The 26,652-nt window shown below is 46.1% G+C and overlaps 1 protein-coding gene across 4 annotated transcripts in view; it reads right to left on the bottom strand.

Moving 5' to 3' along the window:
* plekhm1 (pleckstrin homology domain containing, family M (with RUN domain) member 1) overlaps positions 1 to 26,652 on the bottom strand; it is a 56,807-nt gene that overhangs the window by 17,453 nt on the left and 12,702 nt on the right. For 3 of the 4 annotated variants that reach the window (XM_038778832.1, XM_038778833.1, XM_038778831.1), the window contains 5 exons: positions 25,115 to 25,353; positions 20,459 to 21,106; positions 7,760 to 8,246; positions 5,761 to 5,986; positions 3,319 to 4,245 (listed from right to left, as the gene is read on the bottom strand). In XM_038778832.1, the coding sequence (XP_038634760.1) occupies positions 3,319 to 4,245; positions 5,761 to 5,986; positions 7,760 to 8,246; positions 20,459 to 21,106; positions 25,115 to 25,353 (2,527 nt within the window). The remainder of the gene's footprint in view (positions 1 to 3,318; positions 4,246 to 5,760; positions 5,987 to 7,759; positions 8,247 to 20,458; positions 21,107 to 25,114; positions 25,354 to 26,652) is intronic. The other variant, XM_038778834.1, reaches the window with a different exon arrangement.

Below are 26,652 nucleotides of genomic sequence, written 5' to 3'. Positions count from 1 at the left end.
TTTAGCCCATTTAAAAATAACTCAGATAGCACAACTGATAATTTCATAATACAACAGAAACATAGGAACATATTTCCCTGTTGCTGTGTCTGGTGCTATTTGATGTTCTGAGCACAGGGAATTCATGAAAATCAAGTCGAATGCATGTGCCTAACAGACTGCCCAATTTGACATCCTTTATTTTAATTGGGTGTCATATGAGTGACTCCCAATCTGATTTGTGTTGTTTGAATTTATCATTTGTTACCTACAGTTGCGGGACTTTGTCCGTAGACAGGTCCCATCCTTCCCACGCCTCCCGCCATTGGGGATCCAGGACAGAATAGTCTCTAGAGGGGAAGGAGGGGAGGGTAGAGTCTCTGATATTTATAAGGTGCTCATGAAGGAGGAAGGGTCCCTGACGGAGGAACTGAAACCCAAATGGGAGGAGGAGCTAGGCAGGGAAATGGAGGACGGGCTGTGGGCAGAAGCACTGAGTAGGGTAAATTCGACCGCAACATGTGCCAGGCTCAGCCTGATTCAATTTAAGGTCGTTCACCGGGCCCACATGACGGTGGCTCGGATGAGCAAATTCTTTGGGGTAGAGGACAAATGCGCTAGGTGCGCAGGAGGACCAGCAAACCACGTACACGTGTTTTGGGCATGCCCGATGCTTAGGGGGTACTGGGAGGGATTTGCAGGGATCATGTCCCGGGTGCTAAAAACAAGGGTGGCGATGGGTCCAGGGGTAGCAATGTTTGGGGTTTCGGAAGACCCGGGAGTCCAGGGTGAGAACGAGGCTGGGGCAGCACGGTAGCATGGTGGTTAGCATAAATGCTTCACAGCTCCAGGGTCCCAGGTTCGATTCCCGGCTGGGTCACTGTCTGTGCGGAGTCTGCATGTCCTCCCCGTGTGTGCGTGGGTTTCCTCCGGGTGCTCCGGTTTCCTCCCACAGTCCAAAGATGTGCGGGTTAGGTGGATTGGCCATGCTAAATTGCCCGTAGTGTCCTAAAAAGTAAGGTTAAGGGGGAGGTTGTTGGGTTACGGGTACAGGGTGGATATGTGGGTTTGAGTAGGGTGACCATTGTTCGGCACAACATCAAGGGCCGAAGGGCCTGTTCTGTGCTGTACTGTTCTATGTTCTATGTTTTGGCCTTTGCTTCCCTGATAGCCCGGCGACTAATATTGTTGGCATGGAGAGACTCAAAGCCCCCGAAGACTGAGTTCTGGCTTACGGGCATGTCAAGTTTCCTGGGTATGGAAAAAATTAAGTTCACCTTGCGGGGGTGAAGGTAGAGTAGAGTAGAGTAGGAGGGATAAAGTGGCGGGTAGTACCGGTGGGAGTGGAGCAGGCTTGTGCAGTATGTTATGACTGAAGTATTGAATGTACGTGGATGTTTGCACATTTTTGCCTTTTTTGTCTTCTTTCTGTTGATGTTTGTAACTGTTTACAATGCCAAAAAACCTCAATAAAATTGTTTGTTAAAAAAAAAAAGAATTTATCATTTGTGCTTTTTAAAACTCTTATTAATCTATTCCCGACCACTTGAGCAAAGCCATTAAAAGTAAAGAGAAAATCAGAGTGTTCACTTTTCTTTTCCCAAGGTGGTTAACTATTGTGGTATGGAATTCCGATATGGCTGTGCTGGCTTCTTCAGCGCTCAAAACTGGCACAAAAGATCACGCAATTTTAAGTGTAAATTATGTTCCGTGCATTTCGCTAGTGCAATATTTTGCTCCAGAAGCTAGTGTCAACCAAGTCAGATTAGTCATCATTGCAAGGTTCCATTAACTGCACTCATTTGCAGGCCTTCAGGATAGCTCTAAAAATGAGCTATTATCCTGAGGTGCCAAGATACTAATAACTATGTTTCAACAGCTTTTGAATACTTTTTTTTATTTAAGTTAACTCAGAGTACAGTACACAAATATAACTAGGCAAATAGATTTGTATTTTTTAACGTCATTTCAGTTAATCAGATTAGTCAGAGGTAAGGCACCATTAAAAACACAACGTTTATGGGGAACCATTTTCAGCTTGATCAATTAAATCAAGTAAATACTTTCAAGGATATTTTGAAAGCAAAAAAATTTTAAAATTATGTTCTAAAACACTGGACTGGTTCATGGCAGATTTTACATTTAAGGATACGCAAATATTTTTCAGTGGAAATTCCAAGAAAAAGAAACTAGCCCAACTTGGGATGCAATTTGCAGCCGGATCACCAAATGCACCTAAAGCTGAAAATCAACTCCAATGCTTCAATTTGAATGCCAACATGGAGGAGTCATTTGGACGATTTCCCTCAATAGATACTCCGGAGAGGTCTTTTAAGTATGTCACATAGCAACCATTGAAAGGAAGCGGTAACTCCATTTACACTTGGCAGGAATCTAACAACTAACCTAATAACTACCTCGATTGACACCCTCACGCTACCCCCCGTGTCCTTTGGGAAGGGGTGGCAATTTGCCAGAAGGAGGATTGCAAATAGGTCATTTTTATTTAAGGTGAGGACATGAAGGTGAACATATAAGTTGGGTATTAATTCAGCCTGCTATGACAGACTCAGTAATCTAATATCTGAAACTGTCAGAGACTGGCTCCTAAAGAAACCTGGAAGGTTGTGTTGAATTCCTGACAGCCAGTTGGCAAAGGATGGAATAGAGCCCATCTTTAGACAGTTGAGATTTATTCACAGTGAAGTATTAATTCAACCCTCTTCCCAGTGCCAGTAACTCTAACTTTATATGTGCTCAATCAACAACAACACAATCAATGCCTTCCACCTTCATAGAGTTATCTACAATTGAGCAGAGTATTTTTCTGTAGGTGCCTTGAAAAGTAGTGCTAGGATTTCTCTCCCCATTCCCATAACATTTGGAGTATTTTCACTTTAACCTACACCAACCTAAATCATGTGACAGAAAATGGCACCAATTGTATTTAAAAAAATATTTTATGCTCATCAAATAAGGGACATTAATACGGAGGAATGGATACATCATTTTGCACACTAACCACAGCATCGGTCGCACATCTGTGTTAAGCGGGTTTGACAAACACGCTACAGTACCAGTGTGACATTTCTTTAATTTTCCACACTAATCATCATATACCAAGAGCGAGATCAATAATTAGGGACAATTGTAGTCAATGCTCATGAAGAACTGGACTGAGACTGACCAAATCCATCTCACAGTGAAAGCTTTTCATTCAATCAGTCTTGGCTGGATTTGAACCTTGGTCCTGGAAGTGAAAGGCTAGTGCCTAATCGTTTGGACTATTCAGACCCTTTGAGATTTTACGTTTAGACCAAGGATGTAGAAATAGCATACCTGCGCATCGGAAATCTTGTGCATCCAGCCCTTTCTCTATGGGTACAGCAGTTAGGCATTGAAGCAGATCGCTGTGCTCCCCCAAGCCGAGCTCCACAAGTCGTTTCTCATTTTTCTCTATGCCTGCATTTGCTGCCAAGGCATCTTCTTCTGCTTCCAAGAAAGATGATAGAACTGCTCGAATAAGTTCACGCCATGATTTTGCCTCTGTCGCACTTTCTGCCTGAAGCCTCAGAGTGACGTTGGATGTAATTAATTTAAAGTAAGCCGGACCACCAAGTGCAGTATCAGGTATAACATCTTTAAATGTCTCAATTCTGTAGCTGCTGCAAAATATCTTTTGCTGCCCCTGGAACTGGAAATATTTCAGCGCTTCCAATGATAAAGAAAAGATATAGGGTGTCCAGTTTTTATCTGTTAATAGGTAAAGTACAGTTTCTTTAATAGCATCTAATTGTGCTTCTGCCTTAGAAACCCAATTAAACTCTTCCTGGAAGCCATTTTCTTTCTCATGGTTTGACTGTTCAGCAGATTGAGGGGCACAGAGCTCAGTCACATGATGTGGTTTCTCACTTACTGAATTCTCTTCATGCATTGCTTCCTGTTTTGGAGGTTGATGAGGCCGGCACTTTACTAAAGCTTCCCGAATCCGGTCAATCCAATCCTCCGCTTCATCTCGTGAGGGTGCACGCAGGTAGAGCCTCTTTCCAGCAAGAACTAGCTCAAACCTTCCATCGCTGTGGGCCGATCCCACATGTTCACATCTTAATAAAGAGCAGTTGTCATAACAATTGCGGTCGTCATCATTCTGGTACAGTCGGAACTCAAATGGTGATAACTCACAGTAATACTCCTTCCAAATGCCAACATGGCCTCGTCTCTCTAAATTGCCCAATTTCAGAAGACCCCGGAATGGGTTTGAAATACCTGTTCAAAACACAGTAATTCCGATTAATAAATAGCATAAAATCAAACATTGTTATATTGCCAAATCTATTCTTAAAAAGTAACGGTGACGTGGAACTATCACACTTGGAGCTAGAATGATCGATTTTAATTATTCTGATGGTCTGGCAGGTACATTTACTTCTTGATGCTGTGTTAAGCATGAAGATTAGGATGAACATTATTGTCTTCTGTCAGGGTGCATCTATTGATGCTACATGAGGACTTTGCTGATATATTAAACAGTCTTGTTGAGATTCACATTCAAGGCTTGCACACAGCTGGGGTATTGTAGGGCTGCTGACAATTGCAGAACCATAACACAGTATTAATCAGCTGTGGTTCAGTGCTAGAGTCAGAAACCAAATGTTCAAGTTTAACTCCAGTCTTCAGCACATAATCCAGGCTGACACATCAGTGCCATACTGAGGGAGTGCTGCTTTCACAGAGTGGCTGTGTTTCAGATGTGATGTTAAATCAAGGGCTTGTCTAGCCACAAAGAGAAACGTAAACAAAATTAATATCTCTTGTCAAGAAACATCAGGGCAGATTTCTCCAGTGCCCAATGCTCAACCACTGAAGCTTTTTATAATTTTGTGTGCTAGATATTCTTACAGGTTCAGTGTTAATAATCAATTATAAGTGAATCTATGTCTCTATAATCTGGAATGGACCTTTACAATGAGGAATTGGATCTACACTGTTTTGTTACACTTTTTGTTGCATGGACGGTCATCAGACACAAATCACTATGCACCTTCTCTCTTCCTTCTGATTGACAAATCGAAACGCACTACCAGATAAGCCACAAGTGTAAGCCAACAGCTTGGTTATGTTAAATACATGAATGAACAGTTTTCACAGTATCATCTTCCAGTGCTTATTGTTCCATGTTCCATGAAACAATAAAAATGTAAGCCTGGTCATTATGAGGCCAGAACTCACTTTCGATCTAGCTGGTTCCTTAATTTTTTTTCTTCAATCTGGTACATCTGCCTCTCACAGACGTGCGAGTACGTGAGTGAGTAAGACATATGGACCTTATTCTGAAATCTGTGTGTAGGGGGGATAGGCTTCTGAGATTTTAATCAAAGTTATCACTCTTGACTAAAACGTTTGCCTTTAATACAAGAAACCTGAGCATCTGACGGGGTATTAAGCTACTGACAGGTACAGTGGAAATATACCTAGCTGTTTAAGTTTGTGAAAATCCATTCCACCACGATAGTTTATGACCCCCACCACCCCATCATCAAGGTCTCTACCCATAGTTTCATATCTACTAGCTAATGTGAAGTAAAAATAATGCTGCATTTCTTCTTGAGCTCATTGTTTGGATATTTTTCAAATCAAAACCCTCCACAGGCCACTCAGTGCAAGTTCCAAAATATCACATTCTGTATTTGTATGCACAACAGCAGTGATTGGATTAGTTGATTTAAAAATGAATCAAATACCATACTATTTGGAGGCAGTTCTTTCTTCAAACCATCCTACCTGCCTTTCGGCGATGAGTCACTTTAAAAGAGGAGTCCTCCTGGCCACGTTTATACCGAGGGAAATTGGAGGCGGACTGTCCATGCTTGGTCAGCTGAGTGCTATTTTCATTCACTGGTCTTGTGCTCACGTTACATCCAGGTGAACTTTCCGTTGTGCTTTTTGGGAGCTCTTTTCTTGGAGATGGTTTGCAGAAGTCATCAGCTGATATCCAGCTACTGCTTTTCTGAAATCACAAAGTTAGACTTTATAATGAATTGTCAGAAGAGAAACATGGAACATTTCCAGCAGTAATATCATTATAAAATGGGCACTGCCATACCAATGGCTTCTGAACACATTCAGAACGGAGGACAAAGTCCAAATCACAAAACCATCAATCCAATGTTAAATTGAAGTGGAAACAAGGAGGGGAAACAATAAATTATTTTGAAAGCACCCAAGGAGCTCTTCTTTTTCATGGTGCTGCATAATTCTAAAATGTGCTGTTTGAACCCACGTTGTAGTGTTTGAAAAAATGCTGGAAAATCTCAGCAGGTCTGGCAGCATCTGTGGGGAGACAAAAGAGCTAACGTTTCGAGTCCAGATGACCCTTTGTCAAAGCTATAATAAAGAAAGTGGGAAATATTTATACTGTGGAGTTGGAATGAAAGGAGTCATAGCCACAGAAACCTAGGGAAATGGGGTCATCTGGACTCGAAACGTTAGCTCTTTTCTCTCCCCACAGATGCTGCCAGACCTGCTGAGATTTTCAAGCATTTTCTCTTTGGTTTCAGATTCCAGCATCCACAGTAATTTGCTTTTATTTTGTAGTGTTTGAGCATCTTCAACATTGTACCTTGCACAAGTTCTCCCCTCCCCACAATATATCTGATTAAAGTGTTCAAAAATGATTTATTTGCCAATGTGTCAGATTTGTCGAAGTGAGAGAAAACAGAATTACTCAGGAGTACACACATAAATTGAAAATCCCTAGCTCCTTTAATTATAAAAGGACCCAACTATCTGATGCAAGAAAGCTCTTATAAACTTATATTTTCCCCCTATTTATAGTCCAATAGCCCAAACAAAAACAAGGACATTCTTATGTTAAAATGTGTCAGAAGAAAAAAAAAACTTGCCAAATTTGGTAAAAATATCAAGACAGTGAGGTTTCTCATTCTACTTGTTGAATTGGGGCGCACGGATTGCCAAAAAATTAACCATTGTCCAAAAGGAACCAAACATTTACTTGGAGGTGATTTTATGCTTTTGCTTAAATCTGGAAAATCGTTGTTGATTTGGTGTTTATACACCATGAATAAAAAAATTAACATGTGCAAACAAAATATTAAATATTATGTTATTTGTTTAAAATCAATGAGCCATAGACCCAATTGGAGTGCTCCAGAATGCAAATTAATTAAATGCTCAAACTTCAATTCAGGAATAAAATAATTTTTATGAACAGCAACTCTAAAATGTGGTGCAAGAGATTAGCAGGAAAAAAACTAGCAGATTCAGATTGAATAGAGCAAATTAATTTGATGATATTTTCTCTATTCCTTGTTCTCTCCATTTTTTCATGCCCATAGACACATGCACTGTTAGCAGAAAAGTTGAAGCATCTCAACTTGATACAAGGGCTTTCAGAATAAATGTCACTTACTGATGCAACATGGGTGCAAGGGCGAGATTAAATGCCCTCTCCAATTTATTTTGGTATCACTTGTTTCACTCTCTCCATTATGAATAACAGAATTGCCGAAAACTAACCCCACTCTCCCCAGCCCCTTTGCAGGTGATTGTATCTTTGCCTTTTAGGAACATAGTTCTGCTTAAGACACAAAAGCTCTACAGTGGGACCCCGAATAGTCTGGAGTGCTACACTGTGGCATTTTGGATATCTAATCAATAGAGAAGTTCCCGAAGGGGTTTGGCAAATTATTTTCGCTCATTACAGGATGCACTTGTAAAATGTGACATTGCCAGACTAGTCGGCACAAATGAATCAACTCACATGATTATCTCCTGGTTCAGTCAAGCGATTGCTGGGCACAAGAGTAATTCCTCTTCCAAGAGAAACTGGTTCTGCTGCTTCAATGCAATTTTGTTTGGTTTTTACTTCCTGTTCTTGGCATTGTACAGATTGCAAAGTTCTCATCGGGCTTGTGTGGGACAATCTTTTAGTGTGAACATGATTTGCTATCTCATCAGCAACAGGAGATGTGGTCTTGATGTCAATTTCCTTGGCTGGACGACGCAAGTTTGAAGCAGGAGCACAGAGTGGTGGTGAGGGTGCAACTTGTGAATGGCTTTCTTTAGTCCTTGCATTTGTTTCTCCAATACATGTAGGCAAATCTACCACCCGTTCAACTGGCTGAGCATTAATTAGAGAATCTTCTTCTGGAGGCTTTGAGGACAACTCTGACTGTGGCATAGAAATATAAAAATTGTGCTTCATGGAAACTGGTGTTTGGTCTCCTTCATCGAGTTCCTCTGGTGTCCTTTAAATAGACAGAATAATTATTAGCAAGCTGCTTAGCAACAGACCAAAGGGCTGGGGGCTCAATGCAAACGTGTGAAATCTCCAAATATCATCTAAAGACACGAGATGCTGGACATATTTCCCACATCAGTAATAGGAGCATCGGAACAGGATTAGGCCATTCAACCCCTCGAGCCTGTCCTGCCATTTAATGAGATCATGGCTAATCTATGGCCTAACTCCACAAACCTACATTTGGCACATATCCCTCAATATCTTTGCTTAACAAAAATCTATATCTGAGATTTAAAATTAACTGTTCTAGCTTCAACTGCTGTTTGTGGGAGAGAGTTCCAAACCTCTACCACCCTTTGAGTGAAGAAGTGCTTCCTAACATCTCTCCTGAACGGTCTGGTTTAGGAATCTCCAACCAGTGGAAATGGCTTATCTTTATCTACCCGGTCTTTCCCTGTTAACATCTTGAATACTTCAGTCAGATCACTCCTTAATCTAATTTGTGTACCCTCTCCTCGTAACAATCCCGCTAGTCCAGGTATCATTTCTGTAAACCTATGTTGCACTCCCTCCAAGGCCAATGTATCCGTCCTAAGGTGTGTTGCTCAAAACTGTTCACAGTACTCTAAGTGGGTTTTGTATAGCTGTAGTATAACCTCTGTTGAATGGTCTCAGCTAAATTATAGAGCAGGAATCAAATTAAAGAGAAAAACAAAGGAATGGACAAAACATGAGAAGACAAGACAAAGAGAAAGGTGAGACAACATAGTGTCATGTGAGAATACCTTTAAGAATTGGGTGTTTATCAAATAGCTGCAGTGATGTCAGAGTGTGGGTGGAACTGGGCTGTCTGTCTGTTTTTACTTTAGTTGTTGAGCTGGCAGCTACAGTGACTGTTTAGATTACTTTTCAGAGTTGGAGCTGCATCCAGTTAACATTTTATAAACACACAGTAAACATCTTAGCCAAACAAGGTATAATTTTGATCACTTTCTGCATGAAAGGAATTTCTTCAGATCACTTGCTATTTTAAAAGTGATAACTGCTCTCAGTAGAGAATTTAAATCTGATGTCTTTGTTAAAGAGGGTATTTGTCTATTGCAGAGAAAGATTAGGGGTTACTTATAGAGTAGTGTATTCTTTGGGGGAAGTATTTGAATTGATAGTTGCTAAGATGTTTACTGTGTGTTTATAAAATGTTAACTGGATTCATACAATAAACATGGTTCTGTTTTAAAAGTACTTTAGATCTCTGTTCCATCACACCTGTAGAGTGGGCCCGTGTGCTCCCCATAACCAAAATCTATTAAAAGTTGTGGGTCAGGTGAACTGCATGATACACTTTGGGGTTCTCTAAACCCTGGCTCGCAATAAAGTGGGGGCTTGTCCAGGATAAAAGTCTATCTTTCATGATTGGATTGGCTTAGTGAACTTAAAGACAGTGAGGGGTGAGCATATTTGTGGTTTCTTTTCAGGGGAGAAGAAAGAAACAAATAAAGAGAAAAGGAGGAGTTTAAACTTCGGAAAATGACTATGAAACATGACAGTCAGTTAAAATTGCCAGATGTAAAGGGAAACATTCAGTTGGAAAATAGTGATGAGGGTAAAGAGAAAGAGCGTCGTAGTCGAAGGCTTGGTGGGGATCAATTTAAATATGTCTAAGCATTGCCACGGTTTGATGAGAAAGAGGTAAAAGCCTTCTTCATTTAATTTGTGAAGGTGGCTAAACAAATGAAATGGGCACCAGACATGTGGGTATTACTGATTCAAACAAAGCTGGTAGGTAGGGCTAGTGAAGTGTTTGCATCACTGTCAGAGGAGGTATCTGGGACACAGGAGGAGGTTAAAAAAATCCATCTTGGGTGCATATGAACTAGTACCTGAAGCCTACAGGTTTAGAAAATTAAGGCCTACAGACAAAGGTTTAGAAAATTAAGGAAAGAACCTGGTCAAACAAACATGGAGTTTGAAAGGATTAAACAGAGTAACTTTGATAGGTGGATAAGGGCTTTGAAAATAGACCAAATGTATGAAGCTCTCAGAGAAATTATACTTTTGGAGGAGTTTAAAAATTCAATTCCTGACTTCTGGTGGCGGCTATAAAGAAATAGGTCACACATTTGGTGGCTCCCGCTCGGGGCGCACCTTTGGACCTTTTCCCCTGATTTTTTACTGGTAGAGGCAATTGTTTATCGGATCCCCACATCGGTGCATGGAGAGGTGGATTAGAAGTGCTCGCAAAGGAAGAAACAGAGGAACAGAGAAGGCTTGGGCTGAAGCTGCAGCGGGGGAAAGCATGGCGGCTGACCGGAGTTCCGGCTTGTCGACCCAGCGGTCAACGGAGCAGCTGATGCAATTTATCCAAGAGGGCTTCGCCAAGCAGACGCAGGACTGCTTGGACCCTATTAAAGAATCAATTGCGCGGCTGGAGCTCAGATTGGATGCCCAAAATCGGGCGATCCAGAAAGTAGAGGTGCTGGCTGAGCAGGAGGACATCAAACTGCGGTGAAGTTGGAGGTGGGGATGCTGAGAGACCAGCAGAAAAGGCTCCTGGAGAAGGTGGAGGACCTAGAGAATAGATCCCGCCGGCAGAACCTGAGAATCGTCGGTCTCCCGGAGGGGTCCGAAGGAGCAGACGCTGGGGCATACATAGCGGCCATGTTCGAGAAGTTGCTGGGGGATGGGACGTTTTCCTGACCCTTGGAAGTGGACAGGGCTCACAGAGCTTTCGCGAGGAAGCCGCGTGTTTTTCGGATGTTATTTGTAATGCCTTCTGTATTGATTTGGGGCCAGTTGCACAGCTGAGTGAGTTAAAGTTTACATTTGCACTGATGGGGGATGGAGGCGTGTTTGTTTGATGCTGGATCTTCTGTTTGATCTTTTCTTTGTGTTTCATTATTTTTCGTGGGCAATTGTGTTGGGACTGGTTTTTTCGTTTGAGTATGTGTGTATGAGCGGGAGCGGGGGGGGTGGGTGGGGAACAATAGGTGGGAGAATGTCTGGCGCCATGGGTGGGGTCACCAAGCTAGCTGGGCAGCCTAGAGCACGGAAGCGCAGTGGGGGGGTGAGCAGATGATATGCTTGTCGATGAGCCCCCCAACTAGGCTGGTCACCTGGAATGCAAGAGGACTAAATGGGCCAGTTAAGAGGGCACGCATGTTCGCGTACCTGAGGGAACTGAAGGCGGACATCGTAATGCTACAGGAGATGCACTTTAGAGTAGCGGATCAGATCAGATTAAGGAAGTGATGGGTCGAATAGGTTTTTCACTCGCAGCTAGATTTGAAGACTAAATGGGTCATGATCCTGATTAATAAGAGAGTGGTGTTCGAGGCGGGAAGAATAGTTACGCATGTGGGAGGCCGGTACATTACAGTCAGTGGGAAACTGGAGTGGGTGCAACTGGTACTAGTAAATGTGTATGCGCCAAATTGGGATGATGTGGAGTTTATAAAGAGGATGCTGGGGAAGATCCCGGACCTAGATTTGCATAAGTTGGTCATGGGAGGGGACTTTAACACAGTTATTGATCCTGGTTTAGATGGGTCAAGCTCAAAGACGGGCAGGGTGCCAGCAATGTCAAATGTCACACACACCTTTAACCCCCCCCCCTTCCTCCCTCCTCCCCCCCTCCCTCCCCCTTCCTCCCTCCTCCTCCTCCCCCTTCCTCCCTCCTCCTCCCCCCCTTCCTCCCTCCTCCTCCCCCCCTTCCTCCCTCCTCCTCCCCCCTTCCTCCCTCCTCCTCCTCCCCCTTTCCTCCCTCCCTCCTCCCTCCCTCCTCCCCCCCTTCCTCCCTCCTCCCCCCTTCCTCCCTCCTCCCCCCCCTCCTCCTCCCCCCTTCCTTCCTCCTCCTCCCCCCCTTCCTCCCACCTCCTCCTCGCCCTTCCTCCCTCCTCCTCCCCCCCTTCCTCCCTCCTCCTCCCCCCCTTCCTCCCTCCTCCTCCCCCCCTTCCTCCCTCCTCCTCCCCCCTCCTCCCTCCTCCTCCCCCCTTCCTCCCTCCTCCTCCTCCTCCTCCCCCCTCCTCCTCCTCCTCCCCCCTTCCTCCCTCCTCCTCCCCCCCTCCTCCCTCCTCCTCCCCCCCTTCCTCCCTCCCCCCCTTCCTCCCTCCTCCTCCCCCCTTCCTCCCTCCTCCTCCTCCCCCCTTCCTCCCTCCTCCCCCCTTCCTCCCTCCTCCCCCCTTCCTCCCTCCTCCTCCTCCCCCCTTCCTCCCTCCTCCTCCTCCCCCCTTCCTCCCTCCTCCTCCTCCCCCCTTCCTCCCTCCTCCTCCTCCCCCCTTCCTCCCTCCTCCTCCTCCCCCCTTCCTCCCTCCTCCTCCCCCCCCCTTCCTCCCTCCTCCTCCTCCCCCCTTCCTCCCTCCTCCTCCTCCCCCCTTCCTCCCTCCTCCTCCTCCTCCCCCCTCTCCTCCCCCCTTCCTCCTCCTCCCCCCTTCCTCCCTCCTCCTCCTCCTCCCCCCTCCCTCCCTCCTCCCCCCCTCCTCCTCCCCCCCCTCCCACCTCCCCCCTCCCTCCTCCTCCCCCCTCCTCCCCCCTTCCTCCCCTTCCTCCCTCCCTCCTCCTCCCCCCTTCCTCCCCCCCTCTCCCCCTCCCCCCCTTCCTTCCTCCCCCCCTCTCCCCCTTCCTCCCCCCTCTCCCCCTCCCCCCTTCCTTCCTCCCCCCCTCTCCCCCTTCCTCCCTCCTCCTCCCCCCCTTCCTTCCTCCTCCTCCCCCCCTTCCTCCCTCCTCCTCCTCCCTTCCTCCCTCCTCCTCCCCCCTTCCTCCCTCCTCCCCCCCTCCTCCTTCCCCCCTTCCTTCCTCCTCCTTCTCCTCCTTCCCCCCTTCCTTCCTCCTCCTTCTCCTCCCTCCCCCCTTTCCTCCCTCCTCCTCCCCCTTCCTCCCTCCTCCTCCTCCCCCCCCTTCCTCCTTCCCCCCCTTCCTCCCTCCTCCTTCCCCCCCTTCCGTCCTCTTCCGTCCTCCTCCTCCCCCCTCCTCCCTCCCTCCTCCCTTCCTCCTCCTCCCCCCCTTCCTCCCTCCTCCTCCCTCCTCCCCCCTTCCTCCCTCCTCCCCCCTTCCTCCTCCTTCCTCCTCCTTCCCCCCCTTCCTCCCTCCTCCTCCCCCTTCCTCCCTCCTTCCCCCCTCCTTCCTCCTCCTTCCCCCCCCTTCTCCCTCCTCCTCCCCCCTTCCTCCCTCCTCCCCCCCCTCCCTCCTCCTCCCCCCTCCTCCCTCCTCCCCCCCTTCCTCCCTCCCCCCTTCCTTCCCCCCCTTCCTTCCTCCTCCCTCCTCCCCTCCCTCCTCCTTTCCCCCCCCCTTCCTTCCTCCCTCCTCCTTTCCCCCCCCTTCCTTCCTCCCTCCCTCCTCCCCTTCCTCCCTCCTCCCCCCCCTTCCTCCCTCCTCCTTCCCCCCCTTCCTTCCTCCTCCTTTCTCCTCCCCCCCTTCCTCCCTCCCTCCTCCTTTCCCCCCCCTCCCTCCCTCCCCTCCCTCCTTCCTCCCTCCTCCTCCCCCCTTTCCTCCCCCCTTTCCTCCCCCCTTTCCTCCCTCCTTTCCTCCCTCCTTTCCTCCCTCCTTTCCTCCCCCCTTCCTCCCTCCTCCTCCCCCCTTCCTCCCTCCTCCTCCCCCCTTCCTCCCTCCTCCTCCCCCCTTCCTCCCTCCTCCTCCCCCCCTTCCTCCCTCCTCCTCCCCCCCTTCCCCCCTTCCTCCCTCCTCCTTCCCCCCCTTCCTTCCTCCTCCTTCTCCTCCCTCCCCCCTTTCCTCCCTCCTTCTCCCCCTTCCTCCCTCCTCCTCCTCCCCCCCTTCCTCCTTCCTCCTCCCCCCTTCCTCCCTCCTCCTCCCCCCCTTCCTCCTTCCTCCTCCCCCCTTCCTCCCTCCTCCTCCCCCCTTCCTCCCTCCTCCTCCCCCCTTCCTCCCTCCTCCTCCCCCCTTCCTCCCTCCTCCTCGCCCCTTCCTCCCTCCTCTCCTCCTTCCCCCCTTCCTTCCTCCTCCCTCCCCCCCTTCCTCCCTCCTCCTCCCCCCTTCCTCCCTCCTCCTCCCCCCCTTCCTCCCTCCTCCTCCCTTCCTCCCTCCTCCTTCCCCCCTTCCTTCCTCCTCCTTCCCCCCTCCTTCCTCCTCCTTCCCCCCCTTCCTCCCTCTTCCTCCCCCTTCCTCCCCTTCCTTCCTCCTCCTTTCTCCTCCCTCCTCCCCTCCCTCCTCCTTTCCCCCCCTTCCTTCCTCCCTCCTCCTTTCCCCCCCTTCCTTCCTCCCTCCCTCCTCCCCTTCCTCCCTCCTCCCCCCCTTCCTCCCTCCTCCTTCCCCCCTTCCTTCCTCCTCCTTTCTCCTCCCTCCTCCTTCCTCCTTTCCCCCCCCTCCCTCCCTCCCCTCCTTCATCCCTCCCTCCTCCTTCCCCCCCCCTCCCTCCCCTCCCCTCCTCCCTCCTCCCCTCCCTCCCTCCTCTCCCTCCCTCCTCCCCTCCCTCCCTCCTCCTCCCCCCCTCCTCCCCTCCCTCCCTCCTCCTCCCCCCTCCTCCTCCTCCCCTCCCTCCTCCTCCTCCCCTCCCCCCTCCCTCCTCCCCCTCCTCCCCTCCCCCCTCCCTCCTCCCCTCCCCTCCCTCCCCTCTCCTCCCCCCTCCCTCCCCTCTCCTCCCTCCCCTCTCCCCTCCCCTCCCTCCCCCCCTCCCCTCCCTCCCCTCCCTCCCTCCCTCCCCTCTCCTCCCTCCCCCCTCCCTCCCCTCTCCCTCCCCTCTCCTCCCCCCTCCCTCCCCTCTCCTCCCTCCCCTCTCCCCTCCCTCCCCTCCCTCCCCCCCCCCCTCCCTCCCCCCTCCCTCCCCCCTCCCCTCCCCCCCCTCCCCTCCCTCCCCTCCCTCCCCCCCCCCCTCCCCTCCCTCCCCTCCCTCCCCCCCTCCCTCCCCCCTCCCCTCCCCCCCCAGGTTGCTGCTGCTGTCGGCCTATTTCCCTACCGTTCCGCCAGGAAGTCCAAGAAAGGCTGCCACCGCCTGAAAAACCCTTGTACTGATCCTCTCAGGGCAAATTTCACCCTCTCCAATTTAATGAACCCCGCCATATCATTGATCCAGGCCTTCACGCTTGGGGGCCTCGCATCCTTCCATTGGAGCAAGATCCTCCGCCGGGCTACTAGGGACGCAAAGGCCAGAACACCAGCCTCTATCGCCTCCTGCACTCCCGGCTCCACTGCCACCCCAAAATACTGTGCGCAGTTTCGGTCTCCTTATCTGAGGAAGGATGTTCTTGCTATAGAGCGAGTGCAAAGAAGGTTTGCCACACTGATTTCTGGGATGGCAGGACTGGCATATAAGGAGAGATTGAATCAGTTGGGATTGTATTCACTGGAGTTCAGAAGAAATGAGGGGGAATCTCATAGAAGCCTACAAAATTCTAACAGGACTAGACAGGGTAGGTGCAAGGTGGATGTTCCCGATGGTGGGGCGCCCAGAATCAGGATTCACAGTCTGAGGATATGGTATAGACCATTTAGGACTCAGATGAGGAGAAATTTCTTCACCCAGAGAGTGGTCAGCCTGTGGTATTCGCTACCATAGAAAGCAGTTAAGGACAAAACACTGTTTTGAAGAAATAGTTAGATAAAGCACTTGGGGAGAAGGCAGGATCAGGCTATTAAGGTGAATGATCAGCCATGATCATAATGAATGGCGGAGCAGGCTCGAGAGGCCGAACGGCCTCCTCCTCCTCCTATATTTTCCTGAGTTGGGAATCTGGAACCAGGGGCACAGTTTCAGGATATAGGGTAGACCATTTTGGACGGAGGTGAGAAAAAATTTCTTCACTTAAAAGGTAGTGAAACTGTGGAATTTGCTACCACAAGAGACTGTGGAGACCAAGTCACTGAATGTATTCAAGAGATAGATAAATTTAGATTTTAACAGCATAAAGCGGTATTGGGGGGGGGGGGGGGGGGGGTTTGAGATAAAGGATCAGCCATGATCATAATTATTGACAGGGCAGGCTCGAAGGGCCACACCTGCCCCTAGTTTCTATGTAAATATGATGGGCAATATAGTGGGAGGTCAGCGGTAGGTCGGAGCTAAGCAGAGATTGACAAATATATCATGGGCATAAGATAAAGGGGGTGTTAATGGTGACATTAAGGGCTGAGGAAGTGCTAATAGTGTTATAATTTTATATCAATTTAGTAAACCTTAATGCATGGCCAAAACTGTGGAGTACTGCAGATGTGGCCTCACTAATGCCCTACATAATTGCAGCAAGATTTCCTTCCTGTCAAACTCCAACTCCCATGCAATATACTACTGATTTTCTGAATTGTTTGCTACACATAAACGTTCTTCAGATAAAGTTTTACAAATATGTTTCCAATGTTGCCACACATTGCAAGCTCATGAACTTCTACTTCAGTGGTGTGATAATGTTGTGCAATAATGATTATCTATCAAAACTTACTGAAATCGAATGACGATCATGCAAGGTTGCTGAACCTCACCCATGAAATGTCATTTCAAGTAATATTTGGAATGAACAGCTATAAAATGATCTGATTATGCACATGCTGATTATGAGGCAATGGACTAATATTGATGAAAAACTGGGTTATTAGGCAAGTTTCAGATTCAGGCTTCTGAAAAAGCAGAAGGAAGGAGGCCAAGGGAAAAAATTGCTAAGGTCAAGAACATTTATAATTCCGGAGATGTAAATAGCAGAGTTCAAATAGAGAAAAATAAAGTGTATAAAAAGAGGAGAACGAAGAGGTGCAGAATGGCAAAACAGGTCAGCCTAGATACCAATTTTGATCATGATGTTTCACGTTCTTCATAGTATGCAAGAAGCAAGATTAGCATACAAGATGTCAGGGTGTAAATAGAGTCTTTTGGGACTATAAACAAGGCAGCATATAATAAGAAATAGGAGCAGTAGCCAGCTACAGAGCCCTTCAATCCTGCTCTCTCATCAAGTTAGATCAACGATGATCCTCTGACTCAACTCCACTTTTCCTACATTATCCGCTGATTCCCATAGAATCATACAATGGTGTCTCTGCAGGCACAAATCAACCAGCTCCATTCTCCTGCCTTTCCTCTGCAACACTAAATGTTTTCTGCTCATAATTATCTAATTCTCTTTTGAGAGTCACATTTAAATCTTGCCTCCACCACACACTCCGGTCGTGCATTCCAGCTCCTAACCACTCACTCCATAAAAAAAATCTGTTCCTCAGGTGGCCTTTGGGGTCGCCTTTGGTTCTTTTGCCAATCACCTTAAATTGGTGGCCTCTGGTTCTTGACCCTTCCATCAATGGAAATAGTTTCTCCCTATCTACTCTGGACAGACATCTCATGATTTTGAACAGCCAATCAAATTGCCTCTCAACTGAAGTTCTCCAATCATCAGGTACCACCCCTTATCTAAAAAAAGATTGGAAGATTATGGTCAGTGCCTCTAATTTCCAACCTTACTTTCCTCGATATCCTTGTTTGGTCGCAGACTGGTGACTACAGCCAGCCTTTCTAATACCTCTTCTCTATCAATTGCAGTCCATCCACTGTCTCAAGTACCTTCCCTTTCAGCATTACTTTGCATCTGTCTTTACCAAGAAAATAAATTCTGCCAAAGTACTCATTAAGTGCCTCAACCATGCCCTCTGCCTCCAGGAGTAAAACCCTTTTTAGGTCCCTATCTGACCCCAGTCCTCAGTTTTCTACCAATATACCTGTAGAAGACTTTTGGATTCCCCTTTTTGTTAGTTACTAGTCGTTTCTTATGCTTTCTTTTACTTATTTCCTTTTTCACATCCCTTCTAAACTTTCTACCTTCAATCTAACTCTCACTTGTATTATCAACCTGACATCTGTTGTATGCATACTTAATTTGCTTCATCTTACTCTATCTCCTTGTCATCCAGGGAGCTCTGGCTTTGTTTGTCATACTTCAGTCCATTATGAAAATGTACTTTGATTGCACCCGAACCACCTCATCTTTAAAGACAGCCGATTGTTCCATGACAGTTTTGTCTGCCAATCTTTGATTTCAGTTTACTTGGAGATCTATTTTTGCCCCCCCTGAAACTAGTCTTCCCTTGTTTTTATTCTTATTCTGTACTTTTTGGTGTCCTTTCCCATTGATAACTAAGCCTTATGATACTATGATCATGTGCCCTAAACGATCGACTGCAGCCATTTGATCTACCTGGGTGGCATGGTGGCACAGTGGTTGGCACTGCTGCCTCACAGCTCCAGGGTCCCGGGTTCAATTACGGCCCTGGGTGTCTGTCTGTGTGGAGTGTGCACTTTCTTCCCCTGTCGGCGTGGGTTTCCTCCGGGTGCTTCGGTTTCCTCCCACAGTCCAAAGATGTGCATGTTAGGTGGTCATGCTAAAATGTGCATGTTAGGTGGCCATGCTAAATTGCCCCTTAGTGAACAAAAGGTTAGGTGGGGTTACTGGGATACGGTGGAGGAATGGGCTTAAGTAGGGTGTTCTTTCAAAGAGTTGGTGCAGACTCGATGGGCCAAATGGCCTCCTCCTGCACTGTAAATTCTTTGATTCTGTGCCCCACTTCATTCCCTGGAACCAGCAATGCCTCCTTGTTTGGATGGAATATTTTTGTTCTCAAAAATTCTCTTGGGCATTTTTCAGAAATTCTGCCCTAACTTTTTCCTTTATCTTAATATAGACTGGGATAATAATTGTGTAATTCAAGTCTCCCATCATAACTACTTTACAATTTTTGCACCTTTGTGTAATTTATAAATTTGCTTACATTAACACTGCAATGAAGTTATTGTGAAAATCCTCTAGTTACCACACCAAGGCTCCTGTTCGGGTACACCGAGGGAGAATTCAGAATGTCCAATTCACCTAACAAGCACATCTTTTGGGGCTTGTGGGAGTAAACCGGAGCACCCGGAGGAAATGCATGCAGACACGGGGCAGACTCTACACAGACAGCGACACAAGTCGGTAATCGAGCTGGGTCTCTGGTGCTGTGAAGCCCATGTGTTTACATACATGCGTGATAAATCTAACTTAGATGCGAATGCAGTCACTCTTACCCTGACCTCACGGAATATCTTGTTCTTTCATTGTCTTGTGCTGCCTCTCCCAATTATTTGTGCATTTATCTCGTGTGTTACGTCCCGATTCCCACTATCCACCAATTTGGCTTAAACCTGCCCCAATAACACTAGCAGCCAGTTTTACAGCACAGGCCCTTTAGCCAATTGTGTCTGTGTTGGCCATCAAGCACCTATCTATTCTAACCCTAATTGATCATGGTTCTATGGCGGGTGTTCAAAAATCTATCAACTTCAATTATACTCCATGACTGAGTATTCACAGCCCCCGAGGATTTGAATGCCATGAATAAATTTAAAAAGCTCGACAGTACAATTTAGATGAAATTACCGTATTCAGGAGTGGCTGCTACAGATCCAGAGTCTGGATTTTTTTTACATAGGATAAAAATGGAATTAAGATATAATGGTCTGAATTATGTTCGTGGACTTAGGAGAATCAGATGTCTAACCCAAGATGTTTTAAACCACTTTGCCCAAAAGGCCAATCACAAGAGCATAACCATGATCAAGTCGCAGTGCGCCACCATATTTATGGAGGGATTTCCAAATAAAGTAAATGGCTACAAAGTTATACAATGGAAAATCTAGATGTTAATCTTTCAAACAGAAAGTTAAATTGAGGTATACTGGACTCCCAAACTGAAAGGTTCCAGTCAGGTAAAGGTATTTTTACTCATTCAGAATCCCCGAGAAATTTCCCCGAGGAAAAAAAGCCACTCAGGGCCAGTGTTTATGCCACCCATTTATTTTGAAGTTGTGCAGAACATTTTCAACTTAAAAAGTAACAGTACTCACACTAATAGTAAGACAGGAAACAGTTATAGTAATATATTGAAGCAACCTCATTATAAATTTTAAAGGACCAGAGCTGTAAATCTGATCTATATTGCAATTAATGTTAGCACCATCCAATATCAGCCAAATCCAAGTCATAGTTCCTAAAATGAAATCCATGCAGGGCTAAATAAAACTAGCTTCCAAAAGATGGATTGTGAAGCATAAATTGCCAGTTGTATTATTTGAAAGATTGTGTACCCAGCAAAGTAAAACGTGAAAATTAAAGACTGCCATCAAAAACTGTTCCTTAAAATGGTAAGAGGTTCTTAAAGACAAATATGTCAATGTAGCTGGTTTTATAAATAAAGGCAAAATGGTGCATATTCCAACACTGAAAGGTACAGGTAGACAAAAGAAATAACACTTACTCTTGCAGAGATTTGTTGGAACTCTCTGCACTTGCAATGCCCTTGTCTGTATCACATGACCACAATTCCTCAGCAGCTTGATCAGGACTCTTCATCCCATTTGACTGAAGCAGACTATCAGAGCTCAGACTAGATGAAAGTTGGGATGATCCAGTTGTTTCTAAACTTAGAGTAGAGGATGCAAGTTTTAATTTTCCCGAGTGCTGACTGCTCTGTGCAGTTGTAGAACTGGAGTGAATAACTTCAATGATATCAGACCCAGAGGACTGAGAAGCCGAATCCCAAGATCCTTTCCTCCTGCCATCAGAAAAGGCAGGCAATAAGCGTTCTGGAAGCTCTGATGTTATGCATAAACCTGCCAAAGCCAGGGGACTGGTGGTCCATTCATTTAGTACAGCTGATTTATAAGAGAGTGCAAATGAAAGCGCTGATAGACCTTGCAGATAGCTCAATAAAACTTCACTGTCCTCTGAATCGAGCAGTAAGGCCACAGGGTGATAAAAGTCACACAGGTTGTTCTTTTCACGGAACAGAGATACGAGATAACATTCCATCAGGCCATCATTCAGTGCAAGCCTGACCCACGCACGACACCGTCCAACATCAGTGTTAATAAAGTTCAAATTTTCTAGTTCGGTCACAACATTTCTGGAAGATTTAAAATAATGAAATCAGCACGCTAAAGATATTTAATAGCCAATTTTTGAAAAATACAGGAAAATGAATTGCATTCCAACATTAATAATGTAATACATTGCTGATGATTCCCAGATGAAAAAAGCTATTTTTTTTTAATATCACAATGCACTCCTGAGTGCTGTGATTGGTTCCACTTATACCAACATCTTTGCACCTCATCAAAGCAGCCACTAATCCTGATTAACCATGAGCATCAGCTGATCTACCATGGGAGAGCCTCCAGTCTGATGTCTTCAATTTTAAACAACTTGAAAAGCATTATTTAAACTCTTTGCATCATCTTCTTTGCACAACTTGTGAATGGCAAGGCCACATGTACCACACCTTGCGTGTAATCACAAAGCTTGCAGGGTTAAAGAGAACCACAGCACCAAGCCACATACAGCTGACAAGCATTGGTTCCATATGCTCTCTCTCTCATGCTTTCATCAGGATCCTTCCCGTCACCAACACACCCTGGGACAAGAAACGGTGGCACAGCTGGGCCTGTAGTTTCAATGCTGGTTGAGCGCTGGGAAAGGGAACGAAAGGGTTGCGCCATCATAAAATATGTCACCCATACCTTGGCTTGGAGGAGAGGTATTGCAAATGCCCATTTGGCAAGAGCTGAACCTCCTTTTCCCTTCCCATATGGCTGAGGGCAATGATTGAGAACACAAGGCCCAGATATTCATTTATTTATTGGTAGTTGGCTAATTTTCATAGGCACTGCATTTTTAAAAAATGTCAATTCCTCCCTCCCATCGGGGTCGGGGTGGGAGAGCGTGTGAGAGTGTGAGAGAGTGTGAGAGAGAGAAAGTGAGAGAGTGAGAGAGTGTGAGAGTGTGAGAGTGTGAGAGTGTGAGAGTGTGAGAGTGTGAGAGTGTGAGAGTGTGAGAGAGTGAGTGAGTGAGTGAGTGAGTGAGTGAGTGTGAGTGAGTGAGTGTGTGTGAGTGTGAGTGAGGGAGTGAGGGAGTGAGGGAGTGAGTGAGTGTGTGTGTGAGTGAGAGTGAGTGAGTGAGTGAGAGTGAGTGAGAGTGAGAGTGAGTGAGAGGATGCACGTGGAGGAGGTGCAGTATGTGGGGGTAGGTTTGAAGGGTCTGGCTGTGGCTCCTTTCCGTTTGCCCTGGGGAGGTATATGATGAGTCCAGTGATGACTTTGTCTTTAAAAATCTGGAACCAGCTAAGGCAGCATTTTGGTGTGTGGGGATCATAGGTTTACCCTGACAGGGATGGATGTGACATACAGGCGGTGGCATGAGTGGAACGGGTGAGGGGCATGTTTGTGGAAGGTATTTTTGGTGGAAGAAGGATCCTCGTTCCCTCGATTGCTGGAACACACTGTGTTGGACAGGTTGCTGTCGTCAGATGAGCTGGGGGACAGGAAGATTGTGAATATTTACAGGTGGCTGGTGGGCATAGGGAAAGCACAAATTTAGGTGGTGAAGCGGAATGGGAGGAGCTGGTCATGGAGTTGAGATGGGGGGTGGGTGTAGAGTGAGATAATACACCAGGTAAATGTAATGCCATCCTGTGCCTGGCTGAGCTTGGTACAGTTCAAAGTGATACCTAGGGCTCATATGACATGGGTGGGAATGAGTTGTCCCTTTCAGAGGTAGAGGATAATTGAGAAAGATGTGGTGGGGAGCAGACAAATCATTTCCACATGTTTTGGTCATGTCTGAGATTGGTGGGGTGTGGGGCCCGATATTTGAATGCATTATTGAAATTTGTGGGGGTGGAAATGTTACCTGGCCCTTTGGCGGCGATCTTTGGGATGTCGGAGCTGCAAGTGCTGTTGGAGGGGAGGGGAGCTGATGTCGTGGCCTTTGCCACTCTGACTGCCCGGCACCAAATTCGACTGGAGTTGAGGTCGGTGGAGCCACCGAGAGTGTCAACGTGGCTGGGGGATGCAGCAGAATTCCTTGCATTGGAAAGATTAAGTTCACCATCAGGGGCTCGGAGGGGGGCTTCTGAGTGAGATGGAGGTTGTTTTTGGCCTTAATTGAGGACTTGTTTGTTGCCAGTAGGTAATGATGGGGGGGGGGGGGGGGGGGGGGGAGGAAGATGTCAAACTGTGGGGATTGTGTTATGTTTGTTGAATGAGAGGGCAACACGGTGGTGCAGTGGTTAGCACTGCTGCCTCATGGCGTAGAGGACCGGGTTCGATCCCGGGCCACGGTCCATGTGGAGTTTGCACATTCTCCCCATGTCTGCATAGGTCTCACCCCCACAACCCAAAAAGATGTGCAGGGTAGGTGAATTGGCCACGCTAAATTGCCCCTTAACTGGAAAAAAGAAAATGGGTACTCCAAATTTATTTTAACAAAGTTTGTTGAATGAGTATATGTTTATGTATGCTCTGGTTTGAATAAAAATATATTTTTTTAAAAAGACTCAAAGTGAAACAGTCTGCTTGCTACGACAGTGTTCCCAGCTTTTGTATTTTGGAGAGAAGCAGCCAGGCTCCTTGGCACCAAGTGGACCTTCGGATTTGCATGGAGTCAGTTCGATTAGTTACTGGCAACCAGTGGGTTGGTCAGGGACAGTGTTCTGCCTGACAATGGTCAGTGGTTGATTCCTGCATGATGCTTTCTGAGAGAATGTGGCTGAAGTGTTTACATTTTGGAAGTGAAAGGAACCGTCTCTCACTCTCTCTCCTACTTGCTGAAATGAAAGAACTGCGCCATTGCTCTGAAAGCAGCAAATGCCTGGCACATCGTTTGCTGTGAATCTGAAATGATGCTGAGTCTGCAGATAAATTAGACAACCTTGCCAGAGAAAACCATCACAAGCCTAGAAGGAAGTACTACCAAAACGAAAACCTGAACTTCAGAAAGACATTGACCAGAAGTCATCTCAGTGCAAATATCCTTATCCTTTTCTTCATATTTTATTTCCCTGTCTACCACCCTTTCCCCTCCTTGTTTGGTGTGGGTGTATCCATTCATTGAGAGAGTGGGGCAAGTTAGAAAGGGGTTGTTGGGAAAGGATAGTAGATAGTCAGGTATATGTTATGTCCATTTAATTATAATACTGTACACAATAAAAAGTTACTTGTGTTTTAAATATACAAACCTGGTGACTAGTTTATTGGGATCAACCAAGGACGAGGGGTATTTTAAATAAAATCAAATTTCACCTGTGTTGCGATTCTGGGTTAAACTAGGCTGGAATTGACCGCCCAGTAGCCCAGGGTGCCATGACATTGGATCGTGGGATACTAGACGTATGACTGAGATGTGCATTAGGATCCTGTGTAAGTCCTGGCACGCTGGCCAAGATGGAAACTGCCTTCAACTTCTGATGAGTAATTCCCCTGCTCCCCAGGCCCTCCATGAATGTGTCCAATTCTGTGTTCGAGTCAGAAACTTTGAACAGTTCCTATGTACTTATTGGAGTTATTCTGGAAACACTGGACTGATTAAAGCCTAGTATAACTCCTAGTTAACCACAGAACTGACCTCTTATCACTCACATTGACCTGCCTGACCAGCCAACTGCTTTCTTGACCTTGCAACCAACTCCCTCCCCAACACCTTGCCCACTTATCCCCTGCCACCCTAACCACCTACCCATTCATGCACTTATCCACTCACTCATCCATTCACCTATTCACTTAGCATTCACATTTAAACTGGACAGTTACATTTACCAGACAGCAACTAATGCCACAAAGGAGACGTGTCCTGTCTTCCCCGACTCTACGCTGCTGTGACAGAACTAGCCGAGAGATGCTGCACTCCTCTTGTGGGAGAGACTAGAACTAGGGGACGCAGTTTAATAACAAAGCTCCCTCCCATTTAAGACAGAAACGTGAAGAATTATTTTCACTACAGGGTCACGTTTCTTTGAAATTTTATTCCCCAGAGAGCGGCCAAGGCAGGGTCAATTAATAATTTTAAGGCAGAGGTAGTTGGAGAGTACGATAGCACAGCAGAAAATTAACCAGTTCTACAAAATTGCACACAAACTTACCGGTGAGTAACAGTTTTGAGCAGGGTCCAAAAGACTGGCTGTGGAAGAGGTGCTCTATTTCGACCCCGCTTTCCTCCATCAGTTTTGACATACTTTGATTTCAAGCCATGTACAAACACCGATTCCAGTACACAGCACAGCACATTTGCATCACTGTCATCACTGGTTACCACACTGTCTGAGTTTACATAACGCTTCTGTAAGCACTTCAGGGAATTTGCCAGTTTCCTCTTTATCTGCTAAGAACAAAAAGCAGGTATCCGGTTATTTAATTTTAAATTAATTAAATGTTGATTTCACAAAAATCAGTTACAGACAGAAAAAGGCATCAATCCCAAATTCAGGAACTATATTATTGATCCTGGTAGTTCATCAACTTACTAATACTAGGAAATATGGCCTGAAATATACTGTGCAACAACAATAACTTCCACAAAATCAAAGCTGCACCTAAAACAAGTAGTCCATGTACTAAAGTGGAATTCAGACATGGAAAACTTGCAAGTTTGTGGGAATTTTCTTCTCCTTCAGAGGTCTGAAGGATATTTCTCCCAATATTTCTGTAGCAGTCAATCTGCTAATTATCCCTCCATCTATATTGGCCTTGAACCCAAAAGAATCTTTATTCCATTTGTCCCCTTAACCATTGTCACAGGCTGAACCAGAATGTAGGGTTAATATCCCGCTCGACCTCGAGCTGAGCTTCCAACCCTATAATACTTTCCATCAGAAAGAGCATCTACTTTCACTTCTGTAACATCACCCACTTCCACCATCAGCTGATGAATTCCTCGCCTGTGACTCTAGGCCTGAATATACCAACACTCTGCTGTGAGGTCTGCTTTTTCCACTCACGATAAATCGTAGCTCATTCAAAACTCTTCTGCCTGTATTCAATAGCACACAAGGTCACAATTGCCAGTCACTTCTAGCCTTGCTGACCAACAATGGAGGCACTGGGAGACAGGTAGCCAATTTAATATTTGCCCTTAAATGGTGCCACCCTATCATTCTGTTTTACAGTCCAACCCAAACTCAAGTTTTTTAGACTCTGGCTAATTACTCACTCTCTTTCCCTAATCATTGGTTGCCATGCCTTCAGTTTGTCTAGGCTCCACACACTAAATCTTTTCACCTCTGCAACTTACACGTCCTTTGTAAAACCCACTTCTTTAACCATACTTACAGGCACACCTCCAAATAGCTCCTTCTGTGTCTCAAGGACATTTTTGTCCGATTACATCTCTGAACCACTTGAGAACATATTTCTACCTTAAATGCATTAAATAAATGCAATTTGATGTTGTTCACTCTGAAATCAGTTAAAACTGAAAAACTCCAAAATATGTAAATATAACCATCAAATATCACTCGATTACAACAATTCCAAATGTGTTCTATTTCAACTGTGCAAAAAGCAGATCTCACCGTTCTCATTTAGGTCAGTTTCTGCCTCAATACATATTCTACAAATCATAGCTGAATGAGACTTACTTTATACTTCATAAAACTCAACATTACCAATGACAATGCAAAAG

The sequence above is a fragment of the Scyliorhinus canicula genome, chromosome 19 (assembly GCF_902713615.1).
Source record: "Scyliorhinus canicula chromosome 19, sScyCan1.1, whole genome shotgun sequence".
Taxonomy (NCBI): domain Eukaryota; kingdom Metazoa; phylum Chordata; class Chondrichthyes; order Carcharhiniformes; family Scyliorhinidae; genus Scyliorhinus; species Scyliorhinus canicula.
Note: the sequence above shows the minus strand (reverse complement) of the source record. Positions and strands in the feature narration are given on the sequence as shown.